Genomic DNA, 25,347 nt, shown 5'->3' on the forward strand with positions numbered 1-25,347 from the left:
CAGCCTCCTGCACCATGGGGGGGGTTGTCCTCCCCGGGCTCCAAAGGCTTTCCTCGACCCTCTGGGAGGGCGAAAACAGCCTCCCCAGGCTCCAGAGGCCTTCTGGAGGTCAGAAACAGGCCCGTTTTCAGCCTTCCTGAAAGGCTTGTTTTTCACCCTCCCCAATCCTCCATGCACGCCCTGCACTTACCTGCATCCAAAACGGGCCACGTGGGGACTCCTGGGAGGGGTGGGGTGGGGTGGGTGGGGCCAGCCAGGAGTCGGATTTGGGGATTCTCCAAACTGCACAGAATCTTAGCTACAGGTTCTCCCGAACCCCTGTGAACCCCCAGCAGCCCACCCCTGATATTATGCTACCACAACACATGCCTGAAATGTCCTCCTTTTGGTCCCTATTGGCAATACATATTGCGCTAGTGAAAAACAAGGGGGGACTTCAGAGGAACAGTGCCACCTTGTCAATGGCCTGTCATTTCCATGGCATCAAAGAACCCCTCAACCTAGTTTGGTTCAATCTGCTTGGTGCTACAATCACAAAGCATTTATTTACAGGTATGAAGCAGCCTTGAGCAATATATGTTTTTTAAAAAGTAATAGTTAATGTGCATTTGAAGAAAGGGAGAAATGTATTATTATAAGTCATAAAAGCATTAAGCTCATTTCATGGAAGTGACACATGGATGTTTCGCTGGATAATTTTTTTTTAAGAGCTAAGGAAAAGTCCCACTTAGGGACCCAATAGGCAAATCTCATGTCAAGCTCAGCTTTTCCATTAGAACTTGTTAGGCAATGCACTAGGAAATTGTTCTCACACAAAATTACTTGGTAAAGATTATGCAATCCATTTTAATCACTCTATTGAAAAGCAGTATTTCTTCAGACAGGTTGTTACTATACAAAAAAAAAAATAAAGTCAAGGGAAAAGATTTACATAATGATAGAGAAAAGAGAGTTAAGGCAAAAAGTATACAAAGATAAAAAATGAATATATCAAGTACTATGTTCTACAGGAGATAATTAGCTATCAGTCTTAGAGTATAATCAAAGGGAAAAAAACAAGAAAGACTGAAAAACTTCTTATGTGGAGGTGTTTTTTCCCCGCAAACAAATGAGTGCATGCGCTCACCTTCCCTTTGCTAGTTGTGGCAACGGTGAACTTACATTAGTTGTGCTAGTTTGCATACTCTTTGTACTCAGTAGGTTTCCCATGCAGATCTTGCAATATAATCCATCATTAATTACACAATGACAGGCATTAGTTCCCCAGTTGCAAAACCAGTATATATTAAAACAAAATCTCTGGACAACTGAGGTCAGCACAAGACTTGTGAACACCTGGTGTGTTTTGACGTTGTTCTAAGGTTGTCGTCTTTTCTCTTTTCTGATTTTTGGATCTCAACAGGTGGGCTAGAAATGGGAAAGTACATTATGCTAATGTTTTTAGTACTAAGCCACAGAAAAGGAAACACAATCAGAGTGAAGTAATGATTTTCCATGGGAGGAAAAAAAAAATCACCTCCTAGTTTTTTAAAATAGCTTCTTGTGCCCATAAGAAAGTTTAATTGTTGGAATTCATCTCTTGTTCATATCCTGAGCCCTTTTGTTCTAGAATCATTTTACATGAAAGTTCTAGAAATTTCTGAAGTTTTACCTGGCAGATATTTTATGGGGTGTGGTGAGCCATTAACTTCACATATATCAGTGGTGTGCTGAGAGTGCAGGAAGGTAGGATAATAATAAAGTGGTGTTAAAATCATAACTCGGTTATTGTTTGTTGGCATATTGTATGGTTTCAATCAGAATAGGCAATTTATGGGTTTTCCAAAATCTTGCAATAAATGGGACATGTCCCAAAGCATAGATTTTAGCTTGTTTCTTTAAGACATGGCATATGTGTACATTGAACATTGTTTCTCCAGTCTGGGCCCTTTTGAGGGGATTGACAGTGCTTTAAGGCTCCTATTCTCATCAGTGCCATGGGACACTTAGAATATAGTGCTGCCAGCACTTGGTCTTTCATTAGCCAGCTTTTCAGCCCATTTGGTGCTGGTACTCTATGTCCTATTTCATGGGAAAGGCATGCTGGGCATTTAATCACCCATGCCAGTGCTCTGGGCTTTGCTTAGGACATCACTGTCACCAACATTCCCTTCAATTGCCTATGAATTCCTGGTGTCTTCTTTGAAATTTCAGCTCTCAGTTTCTTCTATCTTCTTTTTTGACTTTTTTCCAACTCTTCCCTCTTTTCGGTCTTCTTCTTCAACGATGCACAACCAAGCCCCTTTTAAAGGCAGGCTTGCAAACTGGAAAGAGTAGGGGCCCTTGAAGAAAAGGGGAAAGGAAAGATGAAGGGATGGACATTTTCTACCAGTACCTACCCTTCTCTTTATAAATGCTGAAAGTGTCTCAGCAATGGCAGCACTTAGTCTACCTTGTCTGCACCTAAGCAATCTTGGGCTTCTAATAACTGGCTGGAAAACCAGCAGAAAATTTCAGGCTAGATTGGAAAGACAGACAAAGAAGTTCCAAAGTCCAGGAGAAGGTCTGCCACATGTATAGTGGATACCAAGGGTATATAGTGCCTATACCAAGGGTTCAAACTCAAGGCCCGCAGGCTGGATCCAGGCCATGGGGTCTTAGATCTGGCCCTCAGGGCCTCATGCGGGCCCTCCTGAGCTCCATTTTCACTGGTAGAGGGTTACAGGAGGCCATCCAAGTCGAAAACAGAGATTGGGAGCCCATTTTCGCTTGGCAGAGCACTCGGGCCACCAAAGGCACCCCTGACATGAGTAACGTCAAGCTGGCCATGCCCACTCTGGCTACGCCCACACCGACCCCCCGAGGTTAAACACAACCCTGATGTGGCCCTCAATGAAATCAAGTTTGAGACCCTTGCCCTACACAGTCTTTTTTATGACATTCTTACCAGGCAGGTATTCGAACTTAACAAAGTGTTATCTTTTTGTTACCTATGAGTTAAGAATAGAGTTATATTCTGAATAATCACTTTCTTAAGCACCCTTTTCAAATACCTGTCTCCCTATAATATACTTAACTCCAAATATAAAGCAGGATGGAGTGTAATTTGTCACTGGATCATTCATGAAAAGTTCTCATAAAAATTAGTAGAGTTGAGATTTAATGTGCCGTTACCAAAGTAATTTTGTCTTAAAATTAGTACCTTATCTGAAAAACAGTGGAAATGTTGTTTGAACTTTTACTAGCTAAGACTTTACTTTTACTATTCCTGTACTAGGAAGAAGTAAAAACTGGCACTTGAAAAGTTAATTGTAGGGGGCCAAATCCACTTGTTTGGTTTGTAAAGGTTCTCAATGTTTGAGTTCAGATCAACTTGTCTGCTTCTCCCTTGACCTCTATTAGCCAATTCAGAGTGGCATGTATTCTTTGCTTTGTTTGGGAATTGGCCTAATAAGTATGGGCCCCATCAGAGCTGTACAGACATCTAAAGAGTCCTCCATTCCTTTGACAAACATGAGGCAAAGTGCTTAAGAACGTCTGTTTATTTTATTTCTTTAATGAGAAAACCTTCACTCTTCTTCCTGGTTCAGCTGTATTTATTTACATTTTGTTACTCATGTGTGCTGGGTACCTTGGAATATTAAAAGCCACTGGAGCCTATTAGGGGACACCCCTCCTGAAAAATGAAACTTAGAAGGGAAAGGGGCAGAACAAGCCTTCAAAAGAAAGGCACAATTCTTTGGAATTCTATCAAATAGATTATAAAAATAAATATGCTTTAATTCATAAATTGGCTGAATTAATTCAATATGAATGAAATTTGGGAAGGGTTTTTGTAGGAAGATGGAAATATTTGCTTTAAGCAGATGGAAGCTAAATCATGTATTCAATGCTAAATAATAAAAGCATATAATGAATGCAGGCAGCTTCAAGACATTTTGAATTGGCTGTGACAATAGCACATTTAGCGCAAGATAGCTGGAATAGAATGAGCAGGGGTGTCAAACTTGATTTCATTGAGGGCTACATCAGGGTTGTGTTTGACCTTGGGGTGGGTGGGAGGGGGGTGGCCAGGGTGGTCATGGCCAGCTTAATGTCACTTGTGTCGGGGGCGGCTTTGGGGGCCTGAGTGCTCTGCCAGCGAAAATGGGCTCCCAAGCTCCGTTTCCAGCTGCGACGGCCTCCTGCAGCTGTCTGCCAGTGAAGCATTTGAAAGTATGCTGCATTTTTCCTTCTTCTGTATACAAGAATTTTATATTAATTCTGCTTGCGCCTGTGCCTCCTGGCAACCATTAATTTGCCATTATATGAATTTGTTTTATGAAAAGATTCATGACTGCTTATAAAAAAACAGTTGTCAAAAGAGACCCAGTCTGACTCTTTTATTAACATAAATGATTCCCCTAAGCAACATTTAAAATAAATAATTAGAGAAGAAAGGAATAAATGGCATTGGTGGAGGGAGGTAGAATTTGTTCTGGAACTCAAACAAACTTGCTTAAATACTAAGTGGTATAATTGCTTTCTTATATTCTCATCAAGGCATAACACTCGACAACTAAAGAATAAAGGTAGCCTATCCTCACTCAGGCATGTGGCAAGCTCTCTTTTCTCCCCCTCCCAATCTCCTTTCTTTTTAGTTAATACAAGCAAACAAACTGGTTCCATTTCCAAGTAATTAAACCAAATTAAAACCATTAAACTCTTTGGTGACAACTTTATTATTAAAAGCTAACCACAAAGATGAGATTTAACTTGGAAGGCCTTGCATTGTGCAGTAATCTGCCTTTCACCTTTGGCTGACACCTCCAAGAGATAAACCCCCCTCCACCCTGCAGAATGGAAAGCTGACAAATACGCTTAATTAATGCTTTCTTCCTGGTGGAAAAGTCATTATTTGTTCATGGCATCAGCAAGTACTTGGCAGGAAGGTAGAAAAGTCTGATTGTTTCAATACAAGAGTCGCTGGTGCTTGGAGCTTTTTGTGTGTATGGCTTGTTTTGGTTTTTTTTGAAAGAGATGTAGAAGTTCGTGACACAAACATTTGGAATATCAGATGAATTGACACCTGGGTAAGATGGAAGAGCATTCAAGTTTTGGCCATTCACGAATGGCAGCGTACAAGTCTTAACAGTTTACCACTTAAAACCTAAGCCTGACTGTGAATGATTTGGAAGCCCAAACTGAAAAGACAAAGAGTGACTTGCGTTTGAGAGATTGCCAAAGATAAATTTGCCTCCAACTTCCTGTTACAATGTCAGCAGGGGTTGTACTGGTGATGATGGAGGAAGGGGAGTTGGGGAAAAATTGCATGCAGAAGTCCAGCCAAATTGATACAGACAATTTAAAAAACGGAGAGAGAAACCACTAGGTACATTTTAAAACAAATCTAAGCAAATGTTTGTTGTCTGTTTTCAAAATAAAAATAAGAGCCAAGGTTTCAGAGCCTGAAGTGATTTTGGGACAGCGAGTTTCATAGTCATGCTAATAAACACAAGTGAGGAACTCCAACAGAGTGTTGCAAATAGGCCTTTCATGCACTCATATTCTTTAGTTCACATTCACTTTCATCTGTGCAATGGTCTTGCAATGAGTTGAACAATTTTTCTTTTTTTCAGTAAGAGGAGCTTCAGGAACTTAATAAATGTTCCCCTTCAAACAGATTATTCTGTTCAAAGCTTTAACTCGGAATAGTTATTACTGAGCAAAGCACAGATTGTGGAGGATAAACTAAGTTGGACTACATGTGTAAATCTCTGACAATAATCTTTCTTATCCACAACCATCCTGATCGGTGTTGAGTCACAAAGTGTGACATCGGTGCCACTTGACTTTCATGGGGATGTTGCATTTTTAAAGCTAGTGTAGGTTCTTACACTACATGGAATTATTTTTGAAGCAAGGATCCTGAACCCTGGATCAAGGTTCAAGCATTTCTCTTGATTAGTTTTGCACTAATTGTTAGTAATTACCCATAGTAATTACTGGTAGCACCCAGAAAACACAACTTCTTATTTACAGGTTCTAGTTTATAGGCTAGACTAAAACTAAAGCAGATATATAGGATGTGATTTTTATCACAAACAAGGGTATACAAGGTTTGAAAAAGTTTTAGAAATGTTTTAGAAGTGTGAGCACAATCACAACGCTTACAGCCTATTCATCAAAATTGTCCTTCTACAGCAGAAAATGTCCTTTCAGAATTAAAGCCCATAATATTAACTTTCTTGAACTTTTACTCTGAGTGTCCAAACAGATAGATGGAAAAACATAAATAGCTTTTATTTTTCCCCAATAGGACACTACTACGTCAGTTCGGATAGGCCTTATGATGGAAGAAATGATTTTCAATCTTGCAGATACACATCTGTTCTTTAATGACCTGGAGGTAGGTACTGATTTTGTTTCATTTTATTTCTTCTATCGTCTAACTGGGAATTATGAAAATTGGAGGGCACTAGATTGGAGGTGCTGGCTCGAACAAATCATCATTTGTTTCTTCTCCCCTTCTTCCTTTTATCAAGCAAAGCAAAAAATTCTGAGTAAGGCTCAGCTTAATCACGGCCTGAGGCTTCTTCACCGAGGGAAAGTTGCAGATGATTCTTAGTTAATGTCCCATGTATCAAAGTTAGGAAAAGAAAACTAAAGCAGATATGCATACATGTTTGCTTCAGTAATTTTCCTGTTTCATAATAAAGTATGGAAGTCACTAAGCTAGTTAATAATAATCAAATGGAAATAGTTGCCTCAGCTTGGCCACGCATGGAGATAAAAGGTATAGAATAGAATAGAATAGAATAGAATAGAATAGAATAGAATAGAATAGAATAGAATAGAATAGAATAGAATAGAATAGAATAGAATAGAATAGAATTCTTTATTGGCCAAGTGTGATTGGACACACAAGGAATTTGTCTTTGGTGCATATGCTCTCAGTGTACATAAAAAGACAAGATACATTCATCAAGAATAATAAGGTACAACACTTAATGATAGTCATAGGGTACAATAAGCAACCAAATCATACTAGAAAACAATCAATATAAATATAAATCGCAAGGATACAAGCAACAAAGTTAAAGTCATGCAGTCACAAGTGAGAGGAGATGGACGACAGGAACGATGAGAAGACCAATAGCAATAGTAATGCAGCCTAATGTGAATAGTTTGACAGTGTTGAGGGAATTATTTTTTTAGCAGAGTGATGGTGTTCGGGAAAAAAATGTTCTTGTATCTAGTTGTCTTGGTGTGCAGTGCTCTATAGCATTGTTTTGAGGATAGGAGTTGAAACAATTTATGTTCTGGATGCGAGGGGTTTGTAAATATTTTCACAGCCCTCTTTTTGACTCGTGCAGTATACAGGTCCTCAATGGAAGGCAGTGTTAGGTGTTGTCAGCTAAACATTTTCTCTTTTTCTTTCTCTTTTACCAATCTGGAATTCACAAATCTAAAGACAATTTTAAAATACTTTAGACTGTTACAGTGCTTTACTAGATTAAATAATAGCTAAAGTTTAATATGTTAAGCACAAAATTTAACAACTGGGAGCTGTGTATTCAGAATCTGGGCATTTCCAGTATAATGACACATGTGGCAAACTGGGTCCTCTGACTAAAATGAATGTGCTATACACAACCACAAAATAAAGTTACAGAGCTAAAATTATACTCAGTTTAGTTTACCCAGCTGAATGGAGCAGTTTGCGTTGTGTTGTGGTTGAAATATCCATGGATAATATAGCATTCCTTTTAACAGGTTACCAAAGAAAATAAACAATTTTATAACATCAATTTATTTTCATAAATATTTAGATTGCACCTATAATTATTATTAGATTCTACTTATTCATAGTAATTTCTTCCTACTAATACTTTAAATCAAAATTTTACCTATTTTCAAAGTAAAATGCCTGCAAAAGTCCCAGTGTATGATTTTTATTACCGTGTTTCCCCGAAAATAAGACCCTGTCTTATATTTTTTCGAACCCTGAAATAAGCGCTTGGCCTTATTGCCATGCGCTCAAAAGCCCAATTGGGCTTATTATCAGGGGATGTCTTATTTTGGGGGAAACAGGGTAGCATTCACTTCAGTGAATACAGTATAATAATAGTATACACTATACAGTATAATAATAGTATACAGTATAATAATAGAGTGAATTCAGTGGAACTGGGATATTTCAAGATGGAAACGAATGTGCAGATCTCCCCGAAACTTGTTTTTTTGTTAATTCGTTAATTTTAAAAAACTTATAAATAGAAACTATGGAGACCCTTGATCAGAATGGCGCTAAATGCGAAATATAGACTGAAAATCTTTAGAACAATTATTCTAGTGAAAATATCCCCCCTCTCTCTCCCTCCCTCCTCTCTCTTTCTCTCTCTCTCTCTCTCTCTCTCTCTCTCTCTCTCTCTCTCTCTCTCTCTCTCTCTCTCTCACACACACACACACACACACACACACACACACACGGGGTGGGGGAGTACAAAAATCATAGGAAGTAAGAGAGACGCCTTACAGGTGATTGGTCCTCATATAACTTCACTTCCCCTGTTTAGGGAAAGAAAAGAAAGATTTTCATTATATAGGGGTTATTCTGGGAATTGCAGTCCACACATCTTAAAGCTGCCAAGATTGAGAACAGAATATTCAGCCCCTCTCTTTGAATTATAGTTCCATTCCTAATTGTACTTCCCTTAGTGACTGCTGTTTATAATTAATAAAAAATGTATCATGCAATTTGGCCCTCATTTCTTTGCTACTTAGAGGCTGAAATCAAAGATAATTTGGCTGAGGGCTTGTGGTTTTGGATACTAAAACACCAGAGGCATTAGAAATGGGACAAATACACTTCTTCTGATCAGTGACGATCTACCTTTCTTTAATGGCAAATATCAAAAGAATTTTTTAAAAAAAGATTTTAAAAAATTAATGTTTTTTTTCCATTTCAACTAAGAGCCAGTTACATCTAGTGGCTAAGGACCAGGCTAGAAACCAAGAGACTCTGAATTCTAGTCCTGCCTTAGGTATGAAAGCCAGCTGGGTGACTTTGGGTTACTCATTCTCTCCCCCACCTCATAGGGTTGTTGTGCAGAAAAAGACATGAACATTAATTAAAAATATGTTTAAATGTGAAGATCAGATCAGATTAGAATCTGATCTTCTTTTCTTGTCTGTGTCAAAAGAACGTAAAATCCCCCCCAAAAAAGTCCCATTTTTCACCTCTTAAAAATATCACTGCCCTCTTCATTCCTTAATTCCTGGTACCTAATTGTTGTAGTCATACTGAAGTCCCCCAAATTTTGAGCTAGGGAAGTAGTCAGCAGTCTCAATTCATCTGTTTGGCGGTTCTATACAGGAGGAAATACTGTGTGACAGTTGATGGAAACCGATGCCCAAATTCTGGTTAGAGTGGATCTCTCAGGATTCAAACTGGATGAGATGTAGGAGACAGTGTAGACAGAAATACATTGACTAAAACTGAAGGAGAGCAGGGTGCTTGGCATTTTTTTTGAGGGTCATTTTTCTGAGCAAAAGTGCTTTCCCCATCAGCTTGCTTTTACTCCTTTAGGACAAATTTAGGCCCTGCAGGAAGAAATGCTTCCAGGAACTTTTGATCAGAGGAAATAGTGAGAGTTTGTTAGATTGGTAGACCTGGTGTCTGGACTACAATCTTAAAAACAATACAGTACATTAGATGCTCAGAGTTTGGCCTAAAGCAGGAAAGATTCTAGAAAGAAGAGAACACTAAGCATGAAATATGCCACACCACCACCAAGTGGTTTAGGAAGGGATGCACAACTGATTTTATCCCACAAGCACAGTTGTATATTAGTATGTATGAAATTGTATGAGGGATGAGGCATGAGATTAGGTTTTTAGATTTTGCTCAGATGCAACATAACCTTTTGTTGTTTCAGTTGCATAGGAAGTTCCTTCAGGTGTAATCTAAACTTGGTTTTGTATTTTTTTAAAATCCCAGTTGACATATTAACTATTTCATTAGTTAATTCAGTTTGCCTCATTGGAATAAACTGTATTTTAGTTTTAAAATTTGTTTTAAACAATAATTTAAATCAGGTTTGGAGACTTGTCTCATTAGCTCTTTGTAGCCCCTCCCCTTCCCCCCACCTCCCCACCCCCACCCCTCGGTATGCCACAATTCTGCAAAAAAAATTCAGCAACATATTGAACTGTTTTGTTGGTGTAATTTTTAGGGTTTTTTACTTTTTTTTCCTCTGCAAATTTAATACTTTGGGATTTCTGCTGATTAATGACTGCAATAAACTTACCTGAATTCGAATCCTTTGGGATTGGAATACCCTCGAAATAACGTTAAGTAAATAAAATTAATGAAACCTAAGTAGAGAACTCATCAGATTATATAATGGAATATATGGGTAATGTTTTATCAAGTCTAATAAATTATTTATCTAGCAAATAAAAATATTTACTATTTGTAATTGATACTGTTGATGTCATTGTGATACTTCTTAGTTGAATCTGCAATTTTATGGGGCTTCTTTTTCCAAAATGTTTTGGACCTGATTGTTCGTTTGAATTTTGTTATCCTATTACTCCTTATGGATAAAATCCAAGGGTTCATCTGAGTATATGCTGTCTTTTGTAGAGTTATTTTCATTACCCAATGAAATGTTCTAAATATGATAACACGATGATAACACGTGATTTGGGAGACCAAAAGTTGTGCCCATGTTTATTTTAACTGCCCACGTGGCCAGCATGATATCCACTAATCAAAGAACTCTACAGTATAAGATCTTAGCATATCAATTAAGGCTAACAGATGTGAACCCTGCACTTAGAAATAACTCATTACCACTCTGTATTTGAGAAAAACTTGAGCTTTACATTCAATCACCCAGATGTTCACTTCTTCCTGCCTTCCTCAACAAGTCTCAAAAGCAAAACCTTCAAGAATGAAAAATTAGTCTGGTAACATAGTAATGGAGTAAAACTATGATCTACATTCTTGCCTTGTCCAGTTTTGCTGCGTTTTGCCCAGTAACATGATAGTGTCAGTCAGCAGTGGACTATGAGGTAGTGTCTCACCAAGTGTCATGGTACTTTATTGAGTCAGAAATGTGATCGCTACTGTTGTCAAAGTTTAGCTTAGCGAACAGTTCATTCACAAATGAAGAAAGCAGATCTTCCTCAAATACCTTTCCCCTGACATAGCTGTGCTGCTCAGAGCAACTGAAGTTGAGTGGGCTGCGACAATATTGTTCCAGTGTGGCTTTCAAAATTCACATGCATGGTTGTGAATGGTTTTATCATTTTGGAAAGCCTGGGAGCATGATTATAGAAATGTGCTTTTAATTGTCTCAACAGTGCTTTTAATTCCATTTTGTCAGGCCATGTTTGTACAGTCAGCCCTGACTTAATATGCAGCCTGAAAAAGATTGAGGAAGGAAGGAACTATAAATATAACAATCAGTATGGAATTGCTATGTCAGATTTTCCCACAGCAAAAATGTTTTTATCTGTTAAAGTCTACAGCAGTGCTAAAGTGAATGTTGAGTTTTTAAGATAGAGAATGTTCTAAGTTTTAAAATGTTTCTAAGAAGGTCTAAGAAGGCACACCGGTAAAAGTACAAGGTTTTACAGAAGTAGAAATTATATTTGTATGTAAATGCATATATAGTGCATGTAGTCCTCACTCACCGACCGCTATTACAACTGGCAACTCTGTTGTTAAGCAATGCAATTATAAACTGAAATCATATGATCGCGCCCGACTTACAATTCATCAGTTCATCAGTTCTGGCTGAGGCTGTTAAGTGAATCATTGAGTGTCGTTATGTCTGATGACACCTGACCATGACTTGCAACTTTTTGAAATCTTCCCTATTGACTTGGCTTGTGAGAAGCCATCTGTGAAGGTTACAACCATCATAAATGCATATCTGTTGCCAAGTGCCCGAACTGCAATCATGTGACTGTGGGGATACTGTGATAGCTGCAAGTTCAAGGACGGGTCATAAATAATGTTTTTCAGCACTGTTGTAACTTTGAATATTCATTGAGCAAGTGGCCGATAAGCAAGGACTACCTGTAATGGCACATCTCAATAGCCTGCTAATTTGGAATTCTGGCATCATAACTTCTGTTCTATCCCTATTCTAGTTCTTTAGCATGTGTGAACTCACCCACTTGGACTTGTAAAACTAGCCTGTTTACCCCAAAATAAGACATCCCCTGATAATAAGCCCAATCGGGCTTTTGAGCGCATGGCAATGAGGCTTATTTCAGGATTCAAAAAAATATAAGACAGGGTCTTATTTTCGGGGATACACAGGGTATGATTTATATAGAACTCCTATTTATAATTATTTTATTTATTTTTATGTTCCTTTATTTCCTGGAATGAATAAAAAACAAGGGAACCTTAGGTAAATAAACAGTTCTATGAGTGAACTTATTGTCTATGAGTATTACCGAGTATAACCATATAATGTTACAGAAATGTTTAATCTGAAATGCTGCTTGAAATCTGATTACCATAACTGAGCAGAAATTGTTGTGGAATCTTCTCTCAGCAAAGTTGTTTTTCATAATGCCGTATTTGTTTCCTGACTGTTTCTGAAATGATTTTCAGGACTGTGACCAGATACACATAGATGATGTATCATCAGATGACAATGGACAAGATTTAAGGTAAGACAACCCAATCTTGAAGAATCCAGTATAGCTAGACTCAATAATACATATTGCTGTCAGGAAGAAAAGCCATGGCACAAATTCATGTCCATGTTGGGAAATCTTTTATGCTTTTGAATATTAGAATATTAGAATTTCTGTATCGTGATAGGAAAATCATTGTATTGTTTTTCAGTGGCGGTCAAAAGTGAATTTGTTCAGAAGTGAAGTAGATATATCCCTTATATCTCAATTAATCCTCTAGATTTTGAAAAGCTAAGCAGAATTAGACCTGATTAGTTCTGATAGGAGGCCATCAGGAAATGCCAGCACTACAAACTAGACTGGAAGGAAACTGTATTTTATCACACTTGAGTACTTTGACTACTTGCTTTCAGTGCAAGTCATATAATTGGGAGTATTTAAAAAAAATAGGACTGAAAAGGCGGCAGCATGGGGACTGATGTGCAATTAGCCTTTCATTGTTTTAAAAACTCAAGAGCTGAACAAGAGTTTTTGAAAACTTATTTCAGTGGCCTTGCACAAAACAACTTACTAATAAACTGGAATCGTTGTCTCAACCCCATGATGGTGAACCTATGCACGTGTGCCGGAAGTGGCACATAGAGCATCTCTCAAGGCACACCAGCTGTCGCCCGTTACTCTTTCGGGTTCTGGTGCTGGTCTTCGTGCGTGCAGGAGTACCAGAAACCAGAAGAGCAGCTCCCTGGTGCGCATGTGTGTACTGGGAAGCTGAGCTTCTGGTTTCCAGCATGCGCATGCATGCTGGCCAGCTGGTCTTTACACGTGCATGTGTGCCAGAAACCGGAAGTCCAGGTGACTGCTGCACATGCACATGCCAGAAACTGGAAGCTCAGTTTCCCAGCACACGCATGCGCACCAGGGAACTGCTCTTCCAGTTTCTGGCACTCCCACGTGTCTACACCGGGGAGCTGCTCTTCCGGTTTGTGGTGTTCCCCCTGTGTGCGTGCATGCTCCCATTTTGGCACTCAGTGTTGAAAAGGTTCGCCAACACTATCTTATCCTTTCTTTTTGTCAACGCTGGAAGTCTGGGAAGCTTACTGAAGATTTGATTCCCTGTACCAACAGTGAATTAAGGTACATCAGATGACTGCTACATCACTGGCAAAGACAGCACAGCTAGGAGAGAGATGGGGAGGGGAAAACAGCATGAGATTACCCACCCCCCTGTCCTTAACTTGGCCAGAAATCTACAACATGTCTTAATTTCTCTTCATTTGTCTTTGCTAGCTTCTCAATCCTAATGGAAAATTAGGTTATTATTTTCACTTCTTCTCCTTCTCTTCCTTCCTTTGCCACAGCACATATAATTTCTCAGCAGATGGTTTTCACAGTTCAAATACTGGAGCAAATCTTTGTCTGGGCTCCGGAGTTCACGGGGGAGTTGATTGGATGAGGAAATTAGCATTCCGCTACCGGAGAGTGAAAGAACTCTACAACACCTACAAAAACAATGTTGGTGGTAAGTGTCTCCCCAACCCATCAGGAAAGTCAGCTTCTCATCTCCCTAAGAACTTGCTTTTCTGTTCTTTAGAGCAGTGGTCCCCAACCTTTTTATCGCCGCGGACCAATCAGCCTTTGATAATTTTACCGTGGCCCGCTGGGCGCGCACAGGGGTGGGGGCTTTGGGCCACACGTGCGTACCTGCGCGGGACTCTCTTCCCTGGAGCCTTTGCGCATGGCCCAGGAGCTTTTGCGCACGGCCCAGGAGCCTTTGCGCTGCAGCGTTCATGTCCCCCGGCCGCTGCGCAGCCCGGTGCCAGGTACTCCACGGCCCGGCACCGGTCCGCGGACCGGGGGTTGGGGACCACTGCTTTAGAGCAAATCAAAGAACACTGTAATTTAGAAATAGATGGAAACATCAAAGGAGAGAAAATGTTTTATGAATTTCTACTTTTCCTGTGGTTCATCTAGTAGAATCAATAGAGCTTTCTGCGGTTTGAATATTGGGTGATTGAAACAAAAGGCTCATGACTCTCTATTCTGCCTTTTATTATAAGTTGAAAATGGAGGGATTTTGTGTCTTGAGAAACACTATGAAATTTTGATTGGCCAGCACACTGCTTGGGCTAGTTAAAACAATATAGTGGATAAGTTCACTGAACGTGGTTAAACATAATATGTGAACTAGTCCTTAACAGTCCCATTTTTTAAAAAAAAAAATGGATAAAGTTCTCTGTGTAAGACCTTGAAGATCTTTTTATTTTCATGTATATTATTTGTAAAAAAATGTAAACTGCTACGATCTTAAAAGATAACAGCAATGAACAGTTCAAATTATGTTAAAATTAAATTGTTAAATATTATATTAACAGTTAAACTAAATTGTCTCTTTTTAGTTATCCACCGACATATTAAATGAAACATTATGTTAACAATTTCATACTAACACTTCTGGTGACAATAATTCTCATGAATCAGATTCTAGGCAAACACTATCTTGGGTTACATTAACAATATCATAGAATGTCTATCAAGGGAAGTAATTATTCCATTTTGTTCTGCCTTGGAGAGATCTCACTTGCAATACTGTGGCCAGTTCTGGCACCATGGGCAGTTACAAAGTGAAGCCACTTCAGAGGAAGTGAAGGATCTGGAAAGCAAGTGCTATGAGATGGTTAAATGATCTGGGTAATGTTTAGTCTACCGAAAAGACAACTGAGACAAAATATGATAGCATGTCTTAAGATTTGTCACATAGAAAAGTGAAGGGTCTTATTCTCTTCTTCCTCCAGGCCTTCCTGTCCTCTATTATCCTCTGGAGTCCATTTAAGCTCACGCCGACTGCTTCAGTGACTCCATCCAGCCATCCTGTTTTCTGTCGTCCCCTTCTTCTTTTGCCCTCAATCTTTCCCAGCATTAGGCTCTTCTCCAGTGAGTCCTTCCTTCTCATTAGGTGGCCAAAGTATTTGAGTTTCATCTTCAGGATCTGGCCTTCTAAAGAGGAGTCAGGATTGATCTCCTGTATGACTGACCGGTTTGATTGCCTTGCAGTCCAATGGACTCGCAGGAGTCTTCTCCAGCACCATAGTTCAAAGGCCTCAATTCTTTGGCACTCAGCCTTTCTTATGGTCCAACTTTCACAGTCATACATTACAACTGGGAAAATCATAGTCTTGACTATACACACTTTTGTTGGCAGGGTGATGTCTCTGCTTTTCAGTATGCTGTCTAGATTTGCCATAGCTTTCCTCCCCAGGAACAAGCGCCTTTTAATTTCGTGGCTGCAGTCCCCATCTGCGGTGATCTTGGAGCCCAGGAAAATAAAATCACCAATGACTTAAACAACAACAACAAAAAGGAGATTCAGCCTAAACATGAGGAAGAATCTCCTGACTGTACAAGGTGCAATCCAGTGAAACAGACTGCCACATTTAATTGTGAGTCCTGCTTTGCTAGATGGTCATCTGTCAGCTAGTCTAATGGATCCTGCACTCAACCAGTGGTTGGACTAAGGTCACTTCAAATTGTATGATCATTATCAAGCATGAGTATACATATATAGATGTAATCCTTGCTTCCTTTCTTATATCAGTGCTATGGTGGGACTTCAGCAACTCACCTCCAAAGAGGTTGTTGCAGACAGGAATGTTCTTCCTCTAATCAATTTTTATTTCTATTACTGTACTACTCTTGAAATAATTTTAATATTTTAATTTTAACATTATTAACATTGGATGACTGGGCCCTTTCCTTTTGAGCTCAATTTTCCGGTTCATTCCAACCAATACCCAACCATTCCAATATTTCAGGAGCTGCCACAAAGAAGAGGGAGTCAAGCTATTCTCCAAAGCACCTGAGGGTAGGACAAGAAGCAATGGATGGAAACTAATCAAGGAGAGAAGCATTTTAGAACTAAGGAGAAATTTCCTGACAGTTAGAACAATTAGTCAGTGGAACAAGTTGTGAATGCTCCAACATGGGAAGTTTTTAAGAAGATGTTGGATAATCATTTGTCTGAAATGGTGTAGGGTTTCCTGCCTAAGCAGGGGGTTGGACTAGAAGACCCCCAAGGTCCCTTCCAACTCATTCTATTCTATTCAACCTGTGATTCCAGGCTTTGCAGAAGCCACATAGAAGTGATTCCATGTACTGAGTCTTCCCATGGAACTAACTATACATGCTGCTTCCTTTGTAGGTTTAATAGGAGCTCCTAAGAGGGAAAGCTGGCTGCAGTTAAGAGCAGAACTGGAAGCACTCACTGATCTCTGGCTAACACATGCTTTGAAAGCGTTGGATTTGATACATTCCCGGTAAGAGTGACTTAACAAGTTGTTCCCAGGCTGCAAAAGTTTTACTTCTCTCCTGTGTTCTCCAAAGGCATATTAATTTCAAGGACATCTTCATCCAAATTTATGGACATGGGTGGAGGAACTAGTTCCAAAGGTCTCATTCCTGGCTCATTCCTTTCCCCTTTCCAGAAACTGGCTACCCCAACAGGAACACAGGGTCAATGCTATTGAAGTTTTACACCATTTATATCCCTATTGTGTACTTAACTATGGCATATTTCACATTCGGATTAGTTTTAGTTCTAACAAATTACACAGAAAGAAAAAACATTGAAAAGTCTAGTCACTATTAGCTGTGTTAATCACTGATTTCATGGGACTTGTTGGCAAAATTTATATACTGTTTCCAGATTAATATAAGGCAGGAAGACAAAAATCCTTGTTGCAGAAAGTAAAAGGCCCACTGTAACTTACTTTTTGATGCTGCTTTCTGTCCTGTAGGCCTAACTGTGTAAATGTTTTGGTGACTACAACTCAGCTTATCCCAGCACTTGCAAAAGTTCTGTTGTATGGACTAGGTGTTGTCTTCCCCATTGAAAATATTTATAGTGCAACCAAGACAGGTAAGAACAACCTTGAAAAACTGCAGATTTGTAATGATTGTTTTATTAATATTCAACATTGGACTGTCAACAGTAATTTGATTTTAAAGTGATAGGAACGATAACATCCATTCTCCTTTGCATAATTCAAATCCCACCTCGAGTACTATATCCAGTTCTGGTATTACAGGTTCAAATAAGGGCAATGAGAATGATCAGGGATCCGAAAACCTACGAGAAAACTGGATATGTTCAGCCTTGAATACTGCTGATTGTTCAGAGATTTAATTTACTTGATTCAATTTAGGCAGCGTCCGAACTGATTCTGGGCGCTGTACAATAAAAGCAAATAAAATAAAAAATAGAGTACATTAACAAAGGAATAAAAACGGAAATAAAGAACAAGAATGGATAGTGAATCCTGCTAACAGCCTCTACAACCCCAAACATTTCCATCATAGGTCCAACGAGCTTTATTCAAGGTTTGGGAGAAAATCCAGGATATAGCACATAGATATATAAACACAGATATGCTCACATACTCCCACTCCCTCTCTCTCTTCTTCCCTCTCTCTCAATATATGCATTTGAGATATAGTTCTCCGAGTAGAAGAAAGCCAGAATCTGTTCTCTACTGTTCCAAAATGCAAGATATAAAATAATAGTCATTTTACTAGTCACTGGATGGTTGGGAAAAACTAATAAAAAGATCAATGGAACCAATTATTTAAAATAGTATTGGTAATCCTTGATTTACAAAGTTTGTTTAGTGACAGTTCAAAGTTACAACAGCACTGAAAAATGTGACGTGACCATTTTTCATAGTTATGACCTTTGCAGCACTCCCGTGATCATGTGATCAAAATTTGGATGCTTGGCAACTGGTTCATATTTATGACCTTTGCTTTGTCCCAGAATCGTGTGATCACTTTTTATGACTTTCTGACAAGCAAAGTCAATGGAGAAGCCAGATTCACTTAAATTAGCTTACTAATTTATGAACTGCAGTGATTCACTTAACAACTGTGGCAAGAAAATAGGGCAAAACTCAGTTAACAATGTCTCAACAGAAATTTTGGGCTCAGTTGTGGTCGTAAGTCGAGGACTACTTATATTGGATTCTGATCTCTTGAATGCTTTCTAGTACAGTGAAGATAAGTATTTGTTGATGAACAAAATTGGCATTAGTGATAGTTCCTTTTGCCCAAATGATTTGGGAATTTATTGTTCTAGTTATCATTCCTCAATGCAGGTGCAGATTTTCAAAATTATTACAGAGCACATCATTATCATTATATAATTTAGATAGCTCTAGCAGGGTGCTTATAATGGTGAGACTCCGAGTTGTCACTTTGTAGAGACTGCCCTTTGATTCCATTACTTGCTTAGTCTTAAGACAGTGTAAAAAAGCAGCAGTTTATATGGATAATAGTTATATCAGTGGAGGTAAATCATAATGTGGTATGGCTAATTGCTCTTATTTTAGATGAGAATATGAGTAACAATAAGGCAGGAAATGCATAGAATAATAGTTTGGATCACCAGTTTGTTTAGTTGGTTAGCAAATAATTGAATTGTAGGTTGTTCCAATTTATGTATAGAGATACTGGCAGGACTGTGTACTGAAGGTTTTATTTTAATCATCTTTTACAAGCAATATCTATCGTAGAGTGTCTCTTCTTCCTTTCATTTCCATTTGTATTTTATTATGGAAATATATGGGATCCCATCCCTTGGGGCAATGAAAATAAATAGATGGATGAACCCATCGCTAAAAACCAATGGAGAGAGCAAACAGCTGCCTTAGAAATTTATTTACTTATTTTATTTGTACCCCACCTTTATTATTTTTACAAATAACTTAAGACAGCAAACATATCCAACACACCTGCATCTTTCTTCTTTCCCTTCAACAACAATCCTTTGAAACGAGTTGGACTGAGAGAAACTGACTGGCCCAAAATTAGTCAGCTGGCTTTCATGGCTAGAGGGGACTTGAACTCATGGACTTTTGATTTCTAGCCTGGTGCCTTAACTCCTAGACTTTTTGTCAGAGTGAAAAATCTGATATACATTGAATGAATGAGTGAATGAATCAATGAAATAATATCAAGGCTTAGCTTTAGCTCACAGTTCTATTGCAAAGATATTGAATGCTTGTCCTTTCCTACACAGGGAAAGAAAGCTGTTTTGAAAGGATAATGCAGAGGTTCGGGCGGAAAGCTGTGTACATTGTAATAGGAGATGGTGTTGAAGAGGAACAGGGGGCCAAAAAGGTACAGTTTCCTATTTAGAATTCCAGTTAAATAAAAAATGAAAAATAATTTACCTGAAATAAGACAAAAATCTCTTCCCTTTCTAAGGCATTTGGAAGTATTCAATTTTTCAAGTTTAAAAATCCAATAAAGCATTCTAACCAATTTCCTACTGTATAGCCTGCTTTCATTTCCCTTGGCAGTTATTGAAGTCTTTCCAACAAATTTTTACTTGTTACAGATACTACTCTTGATTAACAGCACCATTGTTGAATGCATAATAAGGAGCAAGATCTGTATCATAACCTGTCCTTGCTCATTTCTACTTTCTACTTTAGATTACACTTCCAAAAGCAAGTGGGAAGTAGGATTAAATACAGCACCATGAAATGGAAGCTAGCAAAGTAATTTCATAAGACACTAGTTTTCTCTAGTATGTATTATTTTCTTTCTTTTTTTAACTTGTGCAGCAACTGAAAAATAACAAATGAGACTGGATTTGTGTAACAATACACACACATATACATGCACAAAAAAGCTATATAACAAAAATGTAAATATCCAGCCATGGTTGGCAGCAATTTTCACAAAAATAAAACAGATAATGTTGGATTAGAGTCAGAGTATCAGCCAGTGGTGAAATTTAATTTTTTTTTATTACTGGTTCTGTGGGCGTGGCTTGGTGGGTGTGGTGTGGCTTGGTGGGCATGGTTTGGTGGGCATGGCAGGGGAAGGATACTGCAAAATCTCCATTCCCACCCCACTCGGGGGCTAGCCAGAGGTGATATTTACTGGTTCTCTGAACTGCTCAAAATTTCCGCTACCGGTTCTCCAGAACCTGTCAGAACCTGCTGGATTTCACCCCTGGTAACAGTGGAGGACATAGTTGAACAACATGATGGAGGTCCAAGATCTGGTCTTCTAATGTTTTTAAATGCTAGAAAGTGAAATAACTTTCACAGGCAAACAATACAGAAAGGGAGATTTGGACCACTACTAAAATAGTGGGTGTGCAGAGACGCGATGGCTCAGTGGCTAAGATGCTGAGCTTGTCGATCGAAAGGTGGGCAGTTCAGCGATTTGAATCCCTAGTGCTGCGTAATGGGGTGAGCTGCCGTTACTTGTCCCAGCTTCTGCCAACCTAGCAGTTCAAAAGTATGTAAAAAATGCAATTAGAAAAATAGGGACCACCTTTGGTGGAAAGGTAACAGGGTTCTGTGCGCCTTTGGCGTTTAGTCATGCCGGCCACATGACCACGGAGACGTCTTCGGACAGCGCTGGCTCTATGGCTTTCAAACGGAGATGAGCACCATCCCCTAGAGTCGGGAATGATTAGCACATATGTGCGAGGGGAACCTTTACCTTAAAGTATTGGGTAGAAAATTAGAAGAAAATTGATACTGTTGGACTTTAGTTCACTCAGTTCATTTCTAGTGGAAGTAAAGAGAAGAAGGACGTTATAGAGGAGAGGAGAAGAGCAATTACTTTTTCTACTCCTCCCCCAATTTCAGCCTTTCTCCGTATTGTTATGAGACCCTAAGAGCTCAGGAGGAAAACTCATGTCTATATGAAATGCTCTATAGCATTTCAAAACTCTGCACCAAACTCTTCGGACCCCTTTCTCCCATTTCTGGTTTTCTCTAAACCAGAGGTGTAGATTTCACTTTTCCGGTATTCAGCAATTTTCTTTCTTTAGCCACATAACTGTATTTTACAAGCTGGGCCTTTCTCAAGCAAACATGGTGGTTCACCAAGAGTTTAAAAAGGTCTACAACGGAGAGATGAAAAGTGAAGGGATGATAAGAGTGAGGCCGCAGACGGGGCTTCTTTGGACTTCAAAAAGCAACTGGGTCAGTGCACATGATTGCATCAAAGACCACCAGGCCTTAATAGAAGAGATAAGCAATACCTTTTGCAAGTCTGCTCCAAGAGGCCCCTTGGCTGGTGTCGCCTGCTTTAAGCCTCCTCCCCATTAACAGGAAAGCATTTTTCGCTGGATCTGTCAGGGCCTTTGATTGATAGTGATCATTAGCACGGGTGGCTACACACCTGAGCTTTATAAGCCCATGGGAAGGAGGGCACCTTTCACTGCCTCCCCAGCAGCGCTGATGGTATCTCAGCTTGAGTGAGTCATTTCTCTTCACCTGTCGCCCACATGATAAATTGATAGCAACTAAGTAGCAGGTGTGGCTGAACTGCCAACATCTCCTCTCTTTAGAGAAATTAAAATAGATATTTTAAAAGGCAACTAAGCCACATGGAAACAGCAGATGAATGCATGGATGAGACTGACACTCTTTCCTTTAAGCAAAAGCTATTTTCTAATCATTTATTTTGTGCTATCACCCATCAATTTCATCCAACAGATTATATGAAATTATTTCATTTCCTCTTCTCACCATCTACATCAGAGATCCACATACCTGAGCAGAGATTTGATTTTCCTCAATCTGAAAGCAGAACATTCTGCTTTCTGTCTCATTAATTACTTTCCCACTTTTTATGAATTAATGTATTGTTATGCAGTAGCAGCTCTGGTCAAAGAACAAGAACAAAATGATTAATTGACATCAAAATTCTGCGGTTCAGTCATGAGTAGGCTGGATTTAGACTTGCTTTAGACTTGGATTTAGACTTGCTTTAATGGTGCATTGCTAAAATTGACACAAAATTCAGATTTGAATTGTCCTGAGATAATAAATTCCTACATCTTTTAAAATGTGGATAATAGAAGTCTTCATCAAATAGCACTTGCATAATAAAGAGCCAGAAGTCATCTCAACCAGAATACAACAATTGGAAATTGTAGACCAGTATTTTTCAACTTGCTGTTGAAACACATTATTAAGACTGTTACTATCAAAATTCAATTATGAATCCTGGATGCTGTAAACCCAGTGCCTCTGGAAGACATCAGGTTAGGGAAGGCTGGTGTTTATCCCTTTGCAACAAGCATATAACAGGACGAAGCTAATATATACTTAGATCTACACATGCAATCTTGCTTAAGTGGTTTGTGATTTATCTACCTAGCAGTGTAGAGGTGAAACAAAATGCAATACACACTACTTGTTTAGGAAAACTGAAAGCTGAAAACAAAAATGAATGAGTTAACTGCCAATGCTCTCTATTTTGATAATAGGCTCCAGTTGATCTCCTGAACCTTATTTTCAAGTTGTAGAAGAGGGACAAGTGTTTTCAGGTAGATTGGAACAAAGAGCCGTGGTGGCACAGTGGTTAGAGTGCAGTTCTGCAGGCTACTTCTGCCTGTCGGCAGCCTGCAATTTGGCAGTTCAAATCTCACCAGGCTCAAGGTTGACTCAGCCTTCCATCCTTCCGAGGTGGGTAAAATGAGGACCCAGATTGTTGGGGGCAATATGCTGACTCTGTAAACCGCTTAGAGAGGGTTGTAAAAGCACTGTGAAGCAGTGTATAAGTTTAAGTGCTATTGCTATTGCTAAATGTTGGTGTACAGATTTAGGACAGTTTTCTCTTTGAAGTTAAAAACAGTTTGATCCTTCTGCCTTTGGCTTTCTCAAAATGTCTACAAAAAAAAGAAAGAAATTAAAGCCAAATTACAATAAATTACCTTTCCCCCAAAAGATAGCCACTTGCAATTTGGTATCAGAATTCTCTACTTTTTTTGTCTTAGGTACCAAAATGCAGCTCTGATGCATGTAGTAAGAACCTTTTCAACGTGACCTGTTTAATATGGAGCTCCACAATAGAGGAAACATTCTTGAAATCACTGAGGGATATGCTGTGTGAAAGGGATCTGAGAAACTAGTTTCATTATCTTTTTATAAATCAGTCAGTCAGACAGACAGACAGGCAGACAGGCAGACAAAAGAGCCTTGGTGGCGCAGCAGACTAAAGCACTGTTAAGTACTGTTAAGTAACACCAGCTGCAATTACTGCAAGTTCAAATCTCACCAGGCTCAAGGTTGACTCAGTCTTCCATCCTTTCGAGGTAGGTAAAATGAGGACCCAGTTTGTGGGGGCAATAAGCTGACTTTGTATAAAAAAGAACACCGCTTGGGGGGGGGGGGCGAAAGCCCTACTAAGCAGGTATATACAAAAGTATGAAGGCTATTGCTTAACGCATTGTAAGCCGTCCTGAGTCTCCGGAAAAGGGCGGAATATAAATCGAACAAACAAACAAACAAACAAACAAACAAACAAATAAATAAATAAATAAATAAATAAATAAATAGTTATCCAACATCTTAAAAACTTCCAGTGTTCGAGCATTTACAACTTCTGGAGGCAAGTTGTTCTGCTGATTAATTGTTCTAACTGTCAGGAAATTTCTCCTTAGTTCTCTCCTTGATTAGTTTCCACCCATTGCTTCTTGTCCTACCCTCAGATTCTTTGGAGAGTAGCTTGACTCCCTCTTTGTGGCAGCCCCTGAGATATTGGAACACTGCTATGATATCTCCCCTAGTCCTTCTTTTCATTAAACTAGACGTACCCAGTTCCTGCAACCATTCTTCATATGTTTTAGCCTCCAGTCCTCTAATCATCTTTGTTGCTCTTCTCTGCACTCTTTCTAATCGTGACAGTTGGTCTTGTTTCCTTCCACACATACCACTGTACATTATTATTTTCTGTCCATTTCTCAAATTGCCTTACAATTCTATAATGATTTAAGTTTGATTATTGTATTTCTAAGTTGATAACAATTAGACTACCAGTTCAAAAACATCTTCTGAACTTCTTTTTTTTTTCTTTTTCTTTTTAAAAATGCATCATTTTAGCACAACATGCCTTTCTGGAGGATCTCCTGCCATGCTGATCTCGAGGCTCTGCGGCACGCGCTTGAGCTAGAATATTTGTAGCAAATCCAGATGTGTCTGCAGCAGCTTTCTGATCCCTGAAGATGACATCTATTTTATTGGCATTTTCTGCTCTCCATTTCCTGAGTGGAGAACCTTCCAACGAAAGAACCTGCATCAGAAGCTCAAAATATTCACTTCCTTTTTTTTTTTTTTTTTTTTGAAAAATGGAGGAAAAGCGTTGAAATTACTGAAAAACTGGATGCTTAAACTGAATGGAACTTTTGCCTTGTACATATCTTCCAGGCATGCAGAAGACCAGGTGTGGGTTTATTTGATAGTGGTTTTTTTTCTCTTTCTTTAATAAATGGATAAAAGTTGGGAAGACATGACATGGAGTTTCTACGCATATAGGCTGGACAATTATCAATCTGAATCAGTTTCTGAAGAGGAAAAAAAAAAGATTGAAATAGATGTGGGGTTTTTTGTATTTTTTAATTTATGAACTAATACTATTACTCCAATGTTAAGCTCAGTACTTGTGTTTGTATCTACTGGGTTGGATGGACTCAGCCCTTTCTAATTTAATATCTTTTTTCTCCAGGGTGAACTTTGGGGGGACAATCATAAATAGCGTCCATTTGAAATGAGCACATTTGGGACTGTCGGTCTAAGAAGTAGAGCTAGTTATAAAGAACAGTGGCATGTAGTCTTCACACATGCCTACATAGGCTACCACCTTGATTTTCTCATGGTTGAGAGGAGAAATTACCTTGTGGTGAGTGAATGGCAATAAAACTAT

At 38.9% G+C, this 25,347-nt stretch overlaps 1 protein-coding gene across 3 annotated transcripts in view; it reads left to right on the top strand.

Moving 5' to 3' along the window:
- Window positions 1–25,347, top strand: part of EYA2 (EYA transcriptional coactivator and phosphatase 2) — a 127,746-nt gene extending 102,399 nt beyond the window's left edge. For all 3 annotated transcript variants that reach the window (XM_070940032.1, XM_070940034.1, XM_070940031.1), the window contains exons 10-16: window positions 6,278–6,367; window positions 12,599–12,657; window positions 13,983–14,143; window positions 16,820–16,934; window positions 17,415–17,536; window positions 19,691–19,791; window positions 24,528–25,347. In XM_070940032.1, the coding sequence (XP_070796133.1) occupies window positions 6,278–6,367; window positions 12,599–12,657; window positions 13,983–14,143; window positions 16,820–16,934; window positions 17,415–17,536; window positions 19,691–19,791; window positions 24,528–24,608 (729 nt within the window). In that variant the 3' untranslated portion in view covers window positions 24,609–25,347. The remainder of the gene's footprint in view (window positions 1–6,277; window positions 6,368–12,598; window positions 12,658–13,982; window positions 14,144–16,819; window positions 16,935–17,414; window positions 17,537–19,690; window positions 19,792–24,527) is intronic.

This window comes from Pituophis catenifer, unplaced genomic scaffold, assembly GCF_029215685.1.
Source record: "Pituophis catenifer annectens isolate HBS135680 unplaced genomic scaffold, rPitCat1.0.hap2 SCAF_3, whole genome shotgun sequence".
NCBI lineage: Eukaryota > Metazoa > Chordata > Lepidosauria > Squamata > Colubridae > Pituophis > Pituophis catenifer.